We start from the raw sequence: 20,352 nt of genomic DNA, 5'->3' as shown, positions 1-20,352 counted from the left end.
TCTCTCAGATACTGGCCTATGTCTGACTCTTACTGTCCTTCTGCCTTATACCCTTATACCTTGGGGTCAGGAATGATATAGTTTTCTGATTAATGGCTACGAACTCTGAAGTCACATATTTTCTGAACTTTGACCAGTTGTGACTTCCTACATTATCTACCCCATACTATGCAAAGAAACTCCACCAATTATGTCTGAGATCTGGACTATTCTAGGGAGCAGAGGTCAATATAGGGATTTCTTTGATTCTATTGCCCTCTAACAAAGTAATAGTGAGTTTTATACCATGAGTTCTTGCCCACATTTGCAGTATGCTCCTATGGAGCAAGTTCTAAATAAAATAGCAGGTTGTTTACCTTCTTGTTATTCTTTAATTTATGGAGGATATACAGATAATAATTAACATTATTTGAGGATTTCTTTGGAAATTGAAAATGTATTATGAGATTAAAATGTCATTGTTGGTGCCTAGGTGTCCTAAAATACATAAAAATCATTTTTTGACTTTATTTAAATATGTACATAGATATACAAACAGATTACAGGAAGAAAGCATGTTTTGTTCTGTTTAATCACTATATTATTGAATGAAGTTAAAATTTTAATATACTAATCACCAAGCACATATAAGTAATGCTAAAGTCAGTAAGATGCAATTCTTTAATTATATTAAATTACTTATATATAATGTGTGTATGTTTTTTACAAATTTGGTATTTATTTATTTTAGCCTGACTCATATATATTCATACACAACATATAATCAATCTTCTCTTACATACATTGTTTTAATCCCATAGACATGTGATTTGATTGTCTGAGAAGTTTAACTATCTTATATATAGGTGCAAGTAATATATGTGAATATCTCTATGAAGTTCATATGATTGTGCTCAGGACAATATGAATTTTAGTGGTCCAAGACATCGGAAATGTCACACAAGTCCCATCTCTGTTTCTAAGAACAATAATTCTCAGTTCTTTCTAAAACTTTCCTAAATTTCTTGCTATTTCAAAAGGTTTGTATTCTCCCTGAAATATTTAAATATTGTGATCTGTGAACCTCAAAAAAAATTGGATTTCCAGTTAGTTTTGCTCAGTGTAGTGGTCTGCCCTCATGTTCTTTTAGATGCAAACAACTTTAAAACAGCAAGGTTTTCAGTAGAAAACACCTGTTCTGTGGCTGTTCGGCAGACATCAAGTATTCAAATTTCTTGATAAAGAGAAAATGAATTATGTAACAGAAGTAGGTTGTACTTGCCCTTGTCATTAAGCAGGTGGTTAGTGCTATTATTTGCATTTTCATAGGCTTGATACACATTTTCCTCTTCTAGATACAGGAGGAAATTATCCCACATTTGCCTTTGGATACCAATTAGTATTAGTAATTTATTCTACTTTGCATTTTATTAAGCTCCACTAAACACAAGTGAATTTCATGAGGGAGAATTTGAATCTTTTTATATCTGCATTATAAATTGGCACAACAAATTAGATTGCATGATTTCTTCCTCAAACTCCACATAATCTTCCACTCAATCCTTGTCTTTTTAAAAAGAACACCCTTGCTGTTAGAGAGAAGAAAGGATTCTTCTCTCAGGAACATGACATCATCAAAATGTCCCAAATGAAAAACTCTTATTTCATTACCCTCATTTTTCAAAATTTAACCTTTGTATCTATTGGAAGTATGATTTGCAGACATAATTCTATGAACATAAAATACCAGACTTTAGTTGTTCTTTATGAGCTTCAGAAGCATTATAGGAGCTTCTGTAAGTGCAATAATTTCAGTTTGATTGAAATGATCATTTGGAAATACGAAATGAATGTAGATGTTTTACCATAAAATTTATTTCCCTATAATTTATTATTTAAATATATTATTTACTGTTGTGCATTTATAATATAAAATTAGGATTTTATATGGCTATTCACGTAGAAGAATGTAGACAGACATTTCTGTCTTGCCTGGTCTCATAACTGTTCAATCCCAAAGAATCGCGCTGAAGCTTTTATTAATTACAAATTGTTAGGCACATTATCTCAGGCTTATTATTAATTAACTTTGACAACTTATATTAATTAACAAGTCTTGTCTATGTTTAGCAACTAGGTTTGGTACCTTTACTCAGTGAGACATTCTCATCTTGCTTCCATTGTGTCTTTCTAGTGACTGACTCTCTGCCTTTCCTCTTCCCAGAATTCTTCTAAGCTGGTTTCCCCACCTATACTTCCTGACTAGCCACTGGACAATCAACATTTTATTAGACCAATACAAGTGAAAATTCTTTACATTATACAAAGTCATTATCCTACAGCATTTCCCTTTTCCCTTTTTTCAAAAGAAAACTCTCAATCTAATCTCCTTTGTCTTTTACTGATTATTATCCATAACAACTTGTAACCAACATATTCAACAAACAAAAATATCCACAATCCATTTTTGGGGAATATGGGCATAGTTTCTAAGCTACTTCCCGCTGATTGAGGTCCTCTTAAGTGGACCCAAGAAAATTTAGAGACTTGGTCATGTCCTGACTGGGGTATTCTGTGAGCCTGGATCATCTCAGCCAGCAGTCTAGAGGCTGTTCTGGACATAGAACACAGAGGAAACCCACAACAGAAAACAGTGTATTTTGATATTATTTACCCTCTTGCCTTCCATTTCTATACTCACCTCTATTTTGCTTTGCTTGTCCATTCCTCATGGCACCATGCTCTCATTTTCACATCTCTGTGTGTGCGCCTGAGTGTGTGTATTTGTGTGTATGTCTGTGTGTCTTTGTGAATGTATCTGTGTCTGTCTATATGTATACCTGTGTATGTATCTATATGTGCATGTGTATTTAAGTGAGAATGTGTATGTGTCTCTGTGATGCTCATATGGATATGTGTGTTGAGTATTGTGGCATATATTGACTGGCTTGATCCTCTGAAGATAACCCAGCTGTTGTGAGTTCTTGTACTCAATACCATCAATGTAAAAAATAAAAAAAATAACCCCACAGTTCTCAACATAAATGGAATAAGTGATAGCCTTCTCTGAAATCATTTTGAATGATCATGTCTCAGAAACATAAGTTTAACTTACCTCAAATTCCATGCTCAAATGTATTAGGAAGGCTGGTTGTTCATTTCTGCCTGCCCACACTACCGAAATAACCACACAGAAATTGTATCAATTAAATGACTACCTGTCCTATTAGCTCAAACCTCCTATCAGCTTGCTTCTATATCCTAATTTAACTGATTCTACCACTCTATATTTTACCATGAGGCTCATGATCTACTGGCAAGTTTCTGGTATGTCTGTCTTCGATATTGGCTCCATGGCTTCTCTCTGACTCCACCTTCTTTCTCTAGCAATCAGTTTAGTTTTTCCTGCCTAACTAAGTTCTACCTTGCTATAGGCCAAGTCAGTTTCTTTATTAACCAATGGTATTCACAGCACACAGAGGGGAATCCCATATTACAATTTCACTAGCATTTTATATTTTAAGGAAAAAATGGAAGTTATAAATCAGTGCATCATTAAAATACATTTGTAACTACCCCAGGGAACTAGATGCAATGAAAATGGGGGAAGCTTTTTTTTTTTTATATATGTTTAAGATGCTATCTGCTCACCTTCTTGGCTCTTTTTTTTCTTATTTATTTATTCCTTTCTCAAAACTTCATTTCTGTCAAGTTTTCCTTCCATCCTCTCCTCCTCACATCCTCCTGCCCCTAAATTCAAACCTCCTTCTTTTCCTTAAGAAAAAGCAGGTAGTTTGGGGAAATCAAGCAAATATGGCATATGAACCTGAAATAATATTAAGTATGTTCTCATATTAGATGGATGAGGCATTTTCATAAGGGGAAAAATATCTCAAAAGCTGGCAAAAGCATCAGAGACGGTTTTCTGTCTCCACTGTCAGGTGTTCCACAAAAACAGCAATCTATACAAGCATGACATATATGCAGAGGACCTCGCACAAATCCATACAGGTTCCATGATTATTTCAGTCTCTGTGATCCCTTATAAGCCCTGGCTAGGTGATTCTGTGGATTGTTTGCTTTTAGTATCCTTGGGACCCTCTAGTTCATACAAATCTTTTTCCTCCTCTTTTGCAAGATTTTTCCAACCTCCTCTTGTTTGCCTGTGGGTCTCTGTAGCTCCTGCCATCAGTTGCAGGATGAATCATTTTTTTTTTTGATAATGATTATGCTATAGTATGGTCTATGATTATTGTAGAGTATCATCAGGAATCATTACATTTACCTTTTTGCCAGTTGTAATTGTATCTACCCTAGGTCCCTGGGCTCTGCAGTCTCTGAGTCTTAGTGCTCTGGGCATGCCTTGGATAGGTTCCCTCTTGTGCCATGGGTCTGAGGCTGGGACCGCCATTGGGTGACCACCTGCAAAAGGTCTGCACCATCTTTTCCTTTACCCTACAACAACTTGTATGCAGGACAAAACGTAGGTGGAAGGTCTTATGGCAGGACTGATGTCCCAATCTCTCCAATGGAAGCCTTGGATTGGTAGAAGCTAGTGCTTTACCAATAAGTAAACAGCTTATGAAAAATTTTTATTTATTATCAAAAGACGTTAAGTCATATATAAAGAAAAGTATGATTATTTTAATGACTAAAGCTATCCTATTTCTCATCTCTCTCCAATAAAAAATTCAATCACTCCATAATTCTCTGAAGATACAGACTCCTTCAAAAAGCTTTGATTTAACATCCAGAAAAAACTTCTCTTCAGGATTCTCACTCACAACCTTTTTTGTGTGTGTGTCTAGAAGATAGCTCCTACTGTAGATGGGGTCTAGTACAGATGAATCATTTAAAACTAAAGAGCACAAAATCACTTATCTAAATTATAAAGCTAATGTGAATCTTCTCAACAATTATCTTTTCCAAGAATTTTCTACTATAACCTTTAGTTTCTTATGCGTAGCTTCATAGTAGGTACATACCAGAATAACTTGACCTTGCCTTTTCATTTTCCTATTCATTTTACTTCTTTTAATCATTGTGTTGCACTTGTTAAGTATTCAAACTCTACATTTCATAAAAATAGACAGAGTGAGCCTCCTTGCTTAGGCATAACATAAGTGGGGATCCTATTATTGTCAAACATTTTCTGTGATTTTGTTTTATATACTTTATATTGTGTTGAGATATGTTTCTCCTACTTATAATTTCTTTTTTGTTTGGTGAAGAAGGCATATTGGATATTGTAAACAAGCTTTAACTGAAGTTATTGAGGAGATCATGAAATTTTGTCATTGAGTCTATTTGATGCTTTCTGTTTACTGATTTGTGCTGCTGAATCGTGTTTGCCTCTCTTCAATAAACCCAAGTTGATCTTTGATAATGACCTTTTTGATGAATGGGTTCTTCAATACAATTTGCAAGTGTTAAGTGAGAATCTTTGGCTATCTTTGTCTTTGTGACATTTTTCTGGCTTTAATAGCAGATTAATTATAGTTATATAATATGAAAAGTAGTTTTTCTCTCATTACTTGTACCTAAAAAATTAGAGGAATTATAGAATTGTTTCTTCAAACTCAACTTGCTTTTTACTGTGACTATATCTAGACTTTGTTATTTCATTTTTGCAATATTGTATAGCTGCTTTAATCTCACTGATTATTTTCAATCAATTAAAGTCATTTATACCTTCTAAACATAAAAATACAGAGTTTAACACTTCTTGCTGTTTGCTGGCAGTATGCCGCAACTCATTTAAAAAGAGGTTTTCCTGACTCAGTAGTAGAATAATAATAATAATAATAATAACAATGACAATAACAATGACAATAATAATAATAATAATAATAATAATAATAATAAAGCAGCCTTTTTGAAATCTTAGCAGCATGACCTCTGGCTCTTTCAAGAGGCCAAGCATTTAACCGGGTTTTGTACGAAGCATGTTATAAAGTACTTAAAGGGACTTAGCAGCCCGGAACAAACAATTAGTCTCCTCTAACACCAAATGGCGGGTATAAATGATGATTGCCAGCATGAATTATGTTCTTTCGTCTAATAAGAACTCATAAACCTGAGGAAATAAATATAAAATATATTTTATCGCCTAACAACATGAGTTAAGTATATGTAAAATTCATTAAAAAATAAATTAAAAACTTAAAGATAAAACCTAAAACCTTAAAATTGCTAGAATAATTTATTGTGGATTGAATTTGTGTATTCCTCTTAAACCTTCTTCCTCAAGTGAAATATAATCATCTCTATTATTAATTATAAAAGTGATTCATTTGTGTGATAAGGTCTTTCTTTAAGCAAAGGATGATTAAGTATTTAAACTTTATCATGAAAACCAAACATGAAAATCAAAAAATATAGAAAGTTTTGTAGGAAATAAAAATTAAATTCTAGAAGGCCTATAAAGTTTCTAATAATTAGATTTTCTTCTCCTTTTCAAAATAAATTCTTAATGAATTATTTTTATAAATAAAAAACAAATAAATGTTATGTGTATCATGGTACATGTCACAGCAACAATATATACTAACACATATCCTCAAAATACTTCCTAGAATAGTGAAAAGGATTCTTAGAAAAGTATTAGAACCCTAAAATATTAAAATTTGCATAAAAATGCAAATTTAAGTTACAAAAATCAAGTGAAAATTATTGACCTGAAATAAATATGTATGTTTGTTTATATATATATGTATATATATACATATATATGTGTGTTTATATATAGAATTTTTGAACAAAACTGATATTATTTCTCAATCCGAATATTATAATTTTAGTATTAGTGATAAAAACATTAAAAGAAATGTATTTTCATTACAAGACAAGTCTTTTACAAATTCTTGCAAAGCGTCATTATATTTTAAGCAAATTCAAATGGATGTTAAGTGTCTGATTTCTCTCCATTGTTTACACAGTGCAACCTGTATATTAACTGAAAAACTTCATTGTTCTATGAATTTTTAGATCTCTCTGAGGAGATTAACAGCCAGTATAATATCCAGTGAGCAGTTGCACCTCACCCCTACTTTGTGATTTCTAATTATTGTCATGACTGTTTCATAGTTCTTGGCAACCTCATCTCTCCCATTTAAGGCCAGTGATGCTGTAGTTCTAGCCTGAGGGACATCTCATCTTACAGTGAATGTCAGGCAACCCACTGCAGTAATCCAGGATTTAAGTTATGGAAGAAAACATAGCAAAATTGAATCATATTTTGCATGTATGCTTATATTTATTAGTTTCCTCTATCATTTTCTTTTCTCTAAAGGTAGTAAATATTCTGTAGCCTCTATGTCTGTTGTCAGTTAAAGGAATAAGATATATTTGTATCTAAACAAACGAAACAATATCACTCCCAGTAGTAAAGTTTAATGCCTTGTGAAAAGAGAATATAGTTTCTGTTTTCCTTTCTAGTATTTTCCATAGTTGTTGAACCATCCATGATTTTTAAAAGTTTATGCTTTATCTTCATGGGCCAAGTTAAGTATCCTTCTTTTAATGTGCACTTCACACTTTTTGCCAAATTTTGCAGTTATAGCCCTTGGTTATCTAAGAAACTCAATTATATTTCAATAAAACTAAAACGTTAAATTAGAGACGGAAACCTGCTTCTTTACAAAACTCATACCTAACAAAGCAATGTAGGACTTGCAAAGTGTGCTGTTAATGTTTCTAGGATATGCATTAATTTATGGCATTTGTCCTCAGAGAACACGTAGTAGTTTTTAATCTAGTTACACAGAGATGTAATTTTGTTTTTGAATTTCTAGTAAATTATAGGGAATGAAGCCATCCCACACGTCAGTCCGTAGTTCTATTGTCCAATTGTATGGGCACATGGAATGAAAAAATCTATTAACTAACTTCATAATTTGAAGTGCAATTCTCTAGCAGCGTGGGAAGCCTTGCATTTTTCAAATGGTGGTTTGCTTTCAGGTTCTACTTTAGGTGGTCAGAAACTCTGTGTTTGGTAATATACTACAAAATTTAAGGTATATATCCTCTTTTTAAAGTAAGGCAAGTCAAATTACAGATTGGGTATTACCCCCTGAAATCTATTTCTATTTCTGACTTTAATTTTAAACATGTATGCAACTCTTTTTATGTGACAAAATAATCTCTGATTTCACAGAAAGTTGATAATCATAATAAGGGTTATTGGAGCAATCTTTCATAAGTCAGGACTTGATAAAAATTGACTTGCTGTACATGAACTTGGAAACCTAGCATCAATGGGTTGGCTTTTACACTTTGTTCCAATCATTTTGGAGGATGTTTAAAGGTTCTTCTACTCTTCACTTTTCTCTGAGAATTTAGATCAGCATTGTAAATATATTTGAAGCCACATTATTATACTGTTTCCTTCTCATTCCTGAAAATTGTTCTGATTTGAAACTCAATACACTGAGCAACCATGACATGAAGCAGCACATATTAAAGTCATGAAATATGAAAAACCAACTTGACTGAGCATCATGTAACTAAAGAAGTAGGGTTACTTTGTTAGTTAATAAGACATCCATGGTTTTTGCAGTTCCTGTGAAATGTCTGAAAAAAGAAATACCTTGAGAAGAGAGATTTTGCTGGAAATGCACAGTTCAATGAAATGTACATCTATGATTTATGTAAAGGGTAACAAACTACAGATTTCCTTGTATTATATATTGTAATAATTCAATAGCTTACATGATTAATACGTTTATAGAATAGCTTTTATGACAATGTTCTCAGATGCATTTTGTTGCAGAAATAAGGAGGATTAAATAACTAATCAAAATTGTTGACTGTGGTAGAAGCATCTATACTCCTATCTCTCATACAAACACCAACATAAATCATCTATGTAAATGTTCATTAGTGTTTATAATGACATATTAAATTATTTCTACTTTTCATGAATATCCAATATTTAGATAACAAATGACAAAGATGAATAGAATTTATATTTTCTTTTATTCTTCCTTATTCCATGGCCTGCAACTGATAGTCCTATTTAACAACAAAAACAAAAAAACAGAAATTATGGCAAATCTTTCACCCAAAACAATCACTTCAGTTGTCTTTACTTTCAATGTACTTTTAAATAATTTTTACTTTAATTTTAAAGTATTTATCTAAAGAGTTAAGAGACACTCTGTTTATAAGAGTTAGTGGATCCCAACTGGTGAAGAGGCGAGCTAATAACCACATGGCTTCTTCCTGCAGTCTCCTAATCATGTCAATACTGGGATGCTTCAAAGACTGTAGATTAATTACAGCATAGGCTTTTCATAAGATCCTCTGTTGTAGCAGCTCTGTTCTGTTCAGATGAAAAGAATGTGGTTGAAGTCAATGCTGCATGGTTCATATTGATTATCCAGAGAACTAATTCATTAGTGCCTTGATCAATTAATACATATTTTATCTTCTTTAATCTCAAAGAACTTCACTTTTCTTTCAATTTTATTAAGTTCTATTCACCATGTGGTGAAGGAGGTCGCTTGTTTGTTTCCTGACTGCCTGGTAGCTCAGACCCAAAATAATTACACAGAAAACATGTTATTTAAATCACTGCTTGGCCCATTAGTTCTAGCTTCTTATTGGCTAACTCTTACATATAAATTTAATCCATCCCCACTAATCTGTGTATTGCCATGTGGTAGTTTACCAGGTAAAATTCTGACTGTCTGTCTCTGGCAGGGTTACATGGCTTCTCCTTAACTTTCCCTTCTTTCTCACAGCATTCACTATAGTTTTCCCTACCTAACTCTATTCGCTGTGCAGTCCCAAGATAGTTTCTTTATTCATTAATGGTAATCACATCATACAGAGGGTAATCCCATATCAACCATGGATTAACTATATACTGTAATTACATTAGAAATAATTATAATTCCATATGTATTAAATAACAAAATTGGAGACAAATATAGTGAATGTTTGTAAATTTTTTAGATTTATTTTTGAGATTATTATGTAATTACATTAGCTTTCCTTCCCTTTCCTCCCTCCAAAACCCTTCCATATAACTCTCTTTGCTCACATTCATGCTCATAGTCTTTTTTATCATTTGTTGCTAATATATATATATATATATATATATGTGTGTGTGTGTGTGTGTGTGTGTTACTACAGACACACACACACACACACACACACATATATATATATATATATATATATATATATATATTCCTAAACACTGCCTCCAACTGGTTCCATCTGGGCAATGTGACTTATGTTCCTGTCTTTAGGGATGGTCATTGGTGTTAGGTAACCGACTGGTGTGCTCTTCCATGCAGAAGACGACCTCTTCTGCTCTCAGCACTTGTTAGTTGCCTGCACTTCTTTCTACAAAATGAAGCCTACAGAAGGTTCCCATTTCCACTGTTGCACAGTTATTATTGCACTTATTCAGATCAATTTTAGGCAATCATGTTATTTTTTCCATTGAATGTGTTTCTTTACCTTTAGAACTCTGCCTTTTTAACTGTTTGATTGTAAACTCGGCTTTGATATGGTATATATTGTAAAATCAATGATAATAAAACATGCAAGTTAGATGAGTGAAATAAGCTAAAGTTTGACCTGATTTAATTCACTTTGAGATTGTAAAGTGATTGGACACAGGTTGTTGTAGATTCAAGTTTATGACATTTCTTCGTCAAAAATGAAAAATTCCCACTGGAGACACAGACACTCTAGACTGAACATAATATGTCCCTGAAGTTATGAAGAAATAATTGAATTGGTATAAGTGATACATAGAAATATAGAAGAAATGGTGCATTTATATCAGTTTATATTTTTCTAAACTTCAAAGAAGAAAATCAGTGCCTATTTTGACTTTCTGTTTGTGTTCCAAAACAAAGTGCTACTTTTTGCATTGAAATTTCATGCTTTTTTGAGAGTTACAGTTGAATTGACAAAACAGACTTGTCAGACATTGTGCTCACATGATCTTCTACTTTTCTTTTCAGGCATTTCCCTGTGAGGTTAATCCTAAAGATTAATAATAAACTCAATGCTTTTCCTTATTGCAATGCTTTAAAATAAGTGTGTGTTTCTTTTTGTTTTGTTTTACTTTTCTTAGCAATGGTTGTTTTGAGCAGCCTGGAACCAAATACAACTTATGAAATCAGGGTTGCAGCAGTAAATGGAAAAGGACAAGGGGACTACAGTAAAATAGAAATATTCCAGACACTGCCAGTCCGTAAGTACTCAGCATCACTCTGTTCTCTGTCGTCAGAGTCTTCTCTTGAAAATGTAATGGGATTTTTTTTTAACGCAGTAAATCATTTCAATACTTAGGGAAGTGAATTATATCTCTATTGAAGTTTTTTTCTGAGTTAGTGGCATCATGGCTTACATTTCTCAAAACCTGGGAAGAAAAGAGAAAACACAATGAATTATAAACAGTAAAGTTGTTCTTAGTATGAGTATGTCTTTCAAATTTGTAATATGATTAATTAGATTATGACTGCAGCTTTTATTATGTTTATAGACCAGTTGTTGTGTGCCATGTCTCTTTTAATGAGACACTGCTATTATCCTGCAAATTATGGGAGCTGTAAGAAGAGGGAATACGAAACTCTAAAGTAATTGGTTGCAAAAGTGACTATAGGAGACCATAATCATCTGTGGCCTTTTTCTAAAAACTATTCTGCTTTAAGTAATTTTTAGTCAATTTGGTTTATTTAAAGTTTTGAAATTTTAAAAGGCATAACCTCTGCGTCATTTCCCAAATGTGAGACAATTTACTGAAGAGGACTGAATATTGCAGTTGCGGAAGATGGGCACAAATCTGCCTGCTCTATGCAATATTACTTCATTAAATTGTCTACAGTAAGTTCCTGCTCTGTAATCTAGGCAGTGGTTTTTCTATCGTTTCTCAAAATCCACTATGTGATGTCCCTTTTCTCCATTCTCATAATGCAATATTTTAATTCCTTCATTATTTTTTACCAGTCTGTCTCCTAGGTAAGTTTATCAATGCTCCTACCCAGATCTTAGGTGACTTGTACATTCTATTTTTATTTTCTCAACTTCTGATGATACCCAGAGGTGTTGCAAATTCATTCACAATGGAAGCTTAATCAATTCAATTATACTCTGAGTAATGTTTATAATTCCGTGCATTCCTACATTTACAGACTTTGAACAACTTTTCTCTTCTTGAAACACCACTGTGCATGTTTAAAAAAATAATCTTTACTCTTGATACTGAGCATATGATTCAGTCATCAAAGTGTTGTTATTTCATGAAAGCATGAGAACCTGAGTTGAGATAAACAGCACTCATATAAAAGTTGAGTGCAGTGTTGTAGGTTAGTAAGATCAGAAGTGATTTGGAGGTAGAGGTAGATAAATCCTTGATGCACACTGGCCAATAAATCTAATCAAATTGGTAAGCTCTCTGTATACCAAAAAAGTTGATTTCCACGTCGAAGCATACCTGCATGCATAAGGAAGTAACTGGATGTTTCTCTCATGCCCACAAGTTCTGGAGGCTCAAAAATGAGTATTTTGGTGCCTGTCATCCTCTTTGACATAATTATCACTGCAAGGAGCAAAGTTGTCTTATGTCGAGATTAACATTAACAATAAGACAATTATGTCTTATTAAACATTTTAAATGTCATATTCTTTGAAGTGATTGAAGATTACCTATGTATCTCAAATATACCATTATATCACCTTGAAATCCTCCTAGCATAACTATAAGTTAGTTAGATATGGGTGGTTATTAGCCTGTAATTTTTTATTGTCCTGATTAGCTTTTAAGGACTAAAAATGATAGACAATTATGCAAGTTGTATAGGTATGAACTGTATAGGTATAATCTTAAGAAAAAATAGAAACAGATGTATAGTAAAAGGACAATAGCCTTGAATTTGTATTAATATACAAAAATCCTTTAAAAACAAATAGAAATGTAAACAGTGTAACATAATTAACCTTAAATTTGTATCATTATACCAAAATCCATGCGAATGTAAAACATTTGATAGTTGTTGTTTTATCCTATATTCTCATAAATATTAAAAAATAATTATATAACCCACCAAATAACTAAAAACTTTCCTTACTGCATAACTCTGCTACTTTCTCAAAATGCATTCCTTTTGTCTGTAGACAAAGTATCTTTAGGTTCCCTGATACATTTTTTAAATAATGGTCAAATCCTGGGAAGATCAGCAGTAACCTTTGTTGGTAGAAATCACTTATCAAGTTTCAGGTGATCTCCCTTGATTAAAACAGATTCATATTAACTAGGAGTGAATTCACAGCCTTTTGTTTTTTGTGGAAACAAATTAAAAGCATTTCTCTAAAGCATTTTTGATTCCCATTTAAAAAGTATGTTCTTTGTTTCTTTAGAGTTAAGGCATTACAAAAGTATATAACCTGGTTTATTTTAACAGTCCTTCTTTTAATTTTAGGTCTCTTAGTAGCTTTTCTTTGCTTATCAGCATTTAAAAATTTTAGAATAAACATAATAACATACAGGATCCAGACTTCCTGTGTATTTAACTCTTTTTATTTACTTCTCTCTTTAAAGACTTTGTTATTTTAAAACTATTTGTTCTCTCTATTACTATCCATATACTTTTTTAAAAAAAAAAGCATACGTACGTTATGAAACACATTGGAACCTGTTTAGAATTTTATGATCTTTTTGTTTTGTTTTGTTCTGGTCTGGACCTCTTTTACTATATATATCTAGTCTTTAGTAATCTCATGAGGAAACTTCATACTGTTAAGCTATACCCTAGTGCTCTAGCATCTGACACTGCTGCTCTCAGGTTGGGTTGTGAAAGTTATGTGCAAAGTCCAGTCAGAGGAGCATGACCAAGAACTGCATTCAGTCCCCCAGAGCTCTAGAATGCTGATGCTTGCCTATGGCAGGCATTTTTTCACTTTTTTTTATTTCTACATAGCATAAAAAAAACCCTGTTTAAGAACTCTGTAGTGACCAGAGTTTCTTAAAGAAGAATTTTTTCTGTTTTATTAGACCCTACATGGAAATATGATTGTATGTTTGGTGCCAAAATCTAGTTGGATTTTTTTTTTATTCTAACCCCACTTTGGAAAGCAAAAATGTGTTGTTTACTGGAGGTTGCCTGGTAGCTCCTGAATGACCACTCTGATAATTAATTATAAATGTTTGGCCAATGGCGCAGGCTTATTAATAACTAGATCTTACATTAAAATTATCCAATTTCTATTAATCTGTGCATTACCACATGCTGTGGCCATGGTGCTGGATGGTGTCTATTAGACTCCACTCTTTTCCTCCTGTATCTCTGCTTGGATTTTTACCTGACTCTATCCTGCCTTGCCATAGACCAAAGGAGCTCTATTTGTCAACCAATAAGAGAACCAAATATTCAAATATACAAGGGGACATACCACATAATATAAGTGCATTTATATGTGTACTAACAGATATAAAGGACACACACAGTTACACACACACCACCACACCACCACCTCCGTGACTCTTATTTGTTCTGATTTTCTCATGTCTTCTAAATTATAATATAGATATTTTATAATACAATATACTGATGTTGAATTGTTAACCATTCTCCAACGTTGTGAGTTCTTTGAAATTAGGGGCAATTCTTTTACTATTGGGTTGATCAAACTCTCACAAATAGAAGACATTATTTTATTTATTTTACTGCAACATAATCTTTATTCTTTTATATTTCATTTTACAAATAAATATTACATTGTAATAAAGTAATGTTCAGTGGCTGTGATTATTAACAGTAGACCTTTATGAGATTTGGCATTATCATTATGGATAAACAGGGAGAGTTACTGAAGTTCTAGCCTGCCTTAAGGGGCAACTGTCTATTTTCTAGGGAAAGGAATGTCCTTTCTTTCAGTGTTGTAGCCACTGATAAATTGCCCTTGCTCCATTAAACAATTTCCTAAAACACTCTAAATAAATTCTGTGGATCACACACTGAAAAAAAACATAATAGACATAAAGATAGAGATGGCTTTCAACAGGAAATAGAAATGAATGAAGTGAAAATAATTTAATTTTCATTACATAATTTTATGAAACTTAAATCATCAAATATTAAATATAGCATTTTAAGTTAAATTATAAATCTTTGAATTAATACATCTTGTGTATGTGAGGCATATATTAAAATCTAATGGTGAAAATTTAGTTTCTGCTCTTTAACCATCTATAAATGTAATTATTATAAGAAAATGATTGCACTGTCATTTTAAATGACCCTCTTCTATACACAGTGTCATTATTAAACAAATCTCTTCTATACAATATGAAATTTTCTATTTTAAGCATAGAAATTCTACTAAAGCAGCTGAGCTGTAAAGTTTATTTTGTAAGTGAGCATCAAGTTATGCCACACCAAAATACACAATAAAGTAAACCAATAAAAGATCATGTATTTGATATATAGGTTGATGGTTTTACTAGAAAGCAGCCTTATTAGGAACGTACAGTGAAAGTTCCTCAAGAATGTTTGTGTTCCTTCTTAGGTGAGCCAAGTCCCCCTTCCATACATGGACAGCCAAGCAGTGGGAAGAGTTTTAAAATCAGCATCACAAAACAGGATGACGGAGGGGCTCCTATTTTAGAATACATAGTGAAATACAGAAGTGTAAGTATCTTTTGATTAATATTTTGTATCTTGCTGTCTGTTACATGATAAGTCACCATAATCTTAAAGATTGATAAGGAATGAATCTATAAGGTAAAGTATACATGTTAATTTTTCTATTTCTGAAATTTATCATTATATTTGTTACCTTTTTATTAAAGAATACGTACTATTTTGAAACATTTTGATGGTTTTGACCCTAATTCTAGTCTATAATGTGATTTAACAACATGAGAGATAACATTTCTCTTCTTTATATCACTACTTGTATCTACATTTCACTTCATCTTAGTACATTAGCCTAAATCTGTTGGCTCATTTTATTTGTTCTTTTTTTTTTTTTTTTTTTTTTTTGGTTTTTCGAGACAGGGTTTCTCTGTAGCTTTGGTGCCTGTCCTGGAACTAGCTCTTGTAGACCAGGCTAGCCTCGAACTCACAAAGATCCGCCCGCCTCTGCCTCCCGAGTGCTGGGATTAAAGGCGTGCGCCACCACCGCCCGGCTCTGTTGGCTCATTTTAAATAATGTAGTGTTGACCCCAAAGTCCAGTTAGCAAGGAGGAGTTACCCCAAGAGACCGCTCTCACACCGCAGTTGGTATAAAAGCTAGAGGACTTAATTTTGTTGCTACAAGGTCCTTAAGCATCTGAGAAGCCAAAGACCCCAAATGACTGACACAAGCTACTTTTAAAGCAAAAAGCCATAGAAACAAGTGTGTGTGTGTGGGAACTCGGGGGTTGTTTTTCAACTACTAGGATTGGCTTATTCAAAGGGTTACTAACAATAATTGGTTTGAGCCAGGAGTGAAGAGCGGTTGCCTGATCAGGCAAGGTAAGTGGGGACATCTGAGGTTCATTCTGACTCCTTTCCAGGGACTGAGTCAAAACATCTGTAGATATCTGTGGGTTACCTTGTCCCAATTCCTGGAACGGAGCTCTATTTAGAGAACATCCGCAAGGACACAGGGAGATAGAAAGTCCCTAACACTCCAGTACGTGCATGTGTAGTTGTTAGGTTCCTGGGGGAGTGGAGAAGCACACTAAGGCTGAGAGGCAGAGGCCTCAGAAATGGACTCAGAGTTGTTCTAGAGTTCTACAGTAGAAACAGTATTAGAAACTTTTCATATTATATTAACAATATATTTGTTAAAATAATTTACTTAAAAGATAATTTAACTTGAGTCATGGTTTAAAAAATAGTAGTTCATTACGGTCAGAAAATCATGCCTTGTAATTACCTTGTGTCGGAAGTGAAGAAGCAGAGAGATGAATGCTGCTGTTATTCTACCTTGATCTTTACCACAATACTGGACTCTAGCCCATGAAGCCCTATAACTCACACTTCCATAACAAATCCTTCTTTTGGCTACAAAACACTTTGGAAACGTCTTCACAAATATTTCCAGTGATGTGTTTCTGAGCAACTCTTTTTTAAAACATTTTTTTCATTAATTTTTATATAAAAAATTTTGTCTTCATGTATTCTTCAGTACAATGTGTTGTACTGAAAGAATGTACATATGCTGGCAGTAGAGGAACAGATAGTTGTGAGTCACTGTAAGAGATATGAAAATTAAATTATATTCCATGGAGCAACAGTTGATGCCCTTAACCATTAAATCATTTTCTTATCCCCTGTAGATAATTCTAATGTTCTCAAATTCACAATGTAGGCCAAATGCTCATGATAGAAAAATTAGCACATCACATGTAAAAAGAAGTTGTTATAATGAAATAGGTATATGACTAATGTTTAAATAAAGAGTGGTCACTGACCTTTAGTGAAAAGGATCATGTGATTAAAATGTATTTTGAATTGGTAAGTGAAGGGCTGCAGACATCAATAGCTGCTTTGGGTATTCCAAAGGCTATTGTGAAAGAGGATTCTGCTTTTGAGAATCAGTCACCAGTGTTGTCCCTTGTCTATTTCTTCTGCTTCATTGTTGTATATAATGTCAGTGGTCACTGGGAATGATTGCTTCTCAAAACTTTTCCACAAATAATTTTGTTTTTATTTTCTATAGTTCTCTTTTTAGAATTTCAGTTCTTTAGGGTGCTTGTATATATTTTCAGTATATTTCTAAAATGTATATTTTGTGAATTATGATGGTTTCTCAATTTGAACATTAGATTTTAAGGTAAGGAAATGAAATTCAAATTCCTATTGTGTCCATTAATAAACAATTTTATATAACATTTTAACGTTTTCATTTGATTCCAATATTTCCTTTACTGGGCAGTTCTCTTTCAAAATTAATATATAGTAACATTTTTTCCTCTGCTCCTCCTCCCTTCAACAACCTCAATGGTCTTCTCATTCCATTTCAAGTTCATGGGATCTTCGTCTTTAATTATTATTGTTGCACACACACAGACACATACAGAGAGGGAGAAAGAGAGAGAGAGAGAGAGAGAGAGAGAGAGAGAGAGAGAGAGAGAGAGAAAGAAAGAGAGAGAAATATTTAAACACAAGCTGCTAAGTGAATATGTTTGTTGGTGGTGGCTTGTGTCTGTTCCTAGGAATGGCCAATCTCTGTAGTAGGCTTCAAGCTGGCAATAATGAGCAACAGGGTGTATTTGCATACTGTGCCATAAACATTCTACATCAGTGAATCTTGGAAAGTCTTCTTGGGCTGTAGGCAGATCTAAACTAAAAATGTAAGGCAATTTAGGCCAGGTTTCTTTGTCTCATTTGAAAATCGTGCAAAACAGAGAATCCCTCTGAGGAGCATAGATTGTAGTTGCATCATTAATTACACTATAATAGCTCCTGTATATCTGTTACCTATCTATATTTTCACCCAGAATGTTTTTACTAGAAAACATCAGTAGGCATTTATGACTTGTAAGGAAGAATGACAAAAAAATACCAGAGTGAACAATAAAAATCTCTGAAATAGTAATGTGGTTATATATTTTTGTGTGAATAATTTACTTGAAATTAAAGCTATGTTTGATTATCTAACATTATAAATTGATAGTAGAGTAACAAATACTCCATTCAGTGCAAGTAGTTTGATGATTTAAATCAACAGTAGCAGACTTTTATTATTTTATGCTATGCTTTTTAAAACTTTATTGCTATTGGGTTTTATTTAATAAATCATGTGTACTTTAGGAGTGCTCTATTATTTGTAATAATTCTAAGAATGTTATTATTTATAGATATCAAAGACTATGGCGGGAAACTAAGTGTATTGCTTCACAAGACATACTTCTTCATCAAGCCACAAATACAAAAAGGAAAATAATGAACAAAAATTTCAAAGGTCTGTGGTTGGAGTCAGTGGAAGCCCATGCTAGTGTGCATGAGGCTGGGATTGAGCTACCTCACATAGATATTACAGCAGACGAGGTAGTATAGCTCATTCACTCTGGAAGCAAAGGAGGCCTCATGTATAGGGAAGTATTGGTAATGATATATGTATTCATCTCTTATATTCAGTGCTGACCACTTTGTATTAAAATATATACTTGGAAGCCCAGAGAAAGTAAGTAAGTTTGAAATGTTTTTAAGTAATGTGATTCATTCCCCTTACTTACTACTTGCTTATTTGTTAAGTAATCTAGGATTAGAGTAGCATTTTAGAAACACTATCAGGATTAACATATTGTATCTGATGGTATTTTAAAATAAAACTCTGTCAAACAAAAGTAAAATGTCATTTATACAAATAGAATTAATCTCTTAAGGATATATAAGATGGCTTAGAGTGTGAGAGTTCTCCATGCCATGCCTGATGACCAGACTTCAATCCTCAGAACACACAGAATTTTAGAGGGAAACAAATTTTTGCAAATTGTCCTCTGACCTTTCAATGGAATGCTTGACATACTAATTCCTATACATATGTATGCATATACACTAAATAAATTCATATTAAAATATAAAAGTACTTTCTTTATAGCCTTCTCAATATGTCTGGTTTAATGAAACCAATAAATTCTTGAAGTGTTAGCAAGTTTACTTTTATTGTTTTAATATTTATCATATGTAGGAAAACACAACAGGATATTTTTAGGGTTTCAAGAACAATGTTACCTTAATTAACATACTTCACATCATTGGCTTCCACTTACTATAGTGTTAGAACTAGCCCCAGGCATGGCTAGAGGCAAAAATATTTTATTTTTTGATTTTGTGCTTCTCCTGCCTTCTCTTTGTTATTTTATTTTTTACTCTGGCTTGTTGCATTTTTGTTTAATGTCTTTTTTTCCAAAGAGAGCAAAAGGAAGGCCTAAATTGGGTGGGTGGCAAGGTGGGGAGGATCTGGAAAGAGCTGGGGAAGGAAAAACATTGATTTGATCATATTGTATGAAAAATATATTTTCAATAGAAAAGAAGAAAAGGAAAATTATTTAATAGGATTAGCATTTATTTTTGTGAGCTCATTAAATTCTCTAAGCTCAAAATCAATCTGTAGTAAGAAGTCTGTTAGTTTGTTCCCAGCCACCTAGTTCTGAAATAATGACACAGAAACCATATTATTTACATCACTGCTTGGACCATCAGCTCCAACTTCCCATTGGCTAACTTCAACATACCAATTCAACCCATCTCCATCAGTCTGTCTATTACCACATGGCTGTGGCCCACTGGCCAATGTTCGGGAGTCTGTTTCTGGCAGGGACACATGGACTCTCTCTAACACCTCCTTCTCTCTCCCAGCGTTTGGTTGTACCCTCCCTGCCTGTGCAGATCCAAGACAGTTCCTTCACCAACCAAG

At 33.2% G+C, this 20,352-nt stretch overlaps 1 protein-coding gene across 2 annotated transcripts in view; it reads left to right on the top strand.

Moving 5' to 3' along the window:
• Ncam2 (neural cell adhesion molecule 2) overlaps window positions 1–20,352 on the top strand; it is a 409,212-nt gene that overhangs the window by 338,078 nt on the left and 50,782 nt on the right. For both annotated transcript variants that reach the window (XM_048422798.3, XM_085685717.2), the window contains exons 13-14: window positions 11,075–11,194; window positions 15,508–15,629. In XM_048422798.3, the coding sequence (XP_048278755.2) occupies window positions 11,075–11,194; window positions 15,508–15,629 (242 nt within the window). The remainder of the gene's footprint in view (window positions 1–11,074; window positions 11,195–15,507; window positions 15,630–20,352) is intronic.

This window comes from Myodes glareolus, chromosome 2, assembly GCF_982192425.1.
Source record: "Myodes glareolus chromosome 2, mMyoGla1.1, whole genome shotgun sequence".
NCBI lineage: Eukaryota > Metazoa > Chordata > Mammalia > Rodentia > Cricetidae > Myodes > Myodes glareolus.
This window is presented reverse-complemented; position numbering and strand designations above follow the sequence as displayed.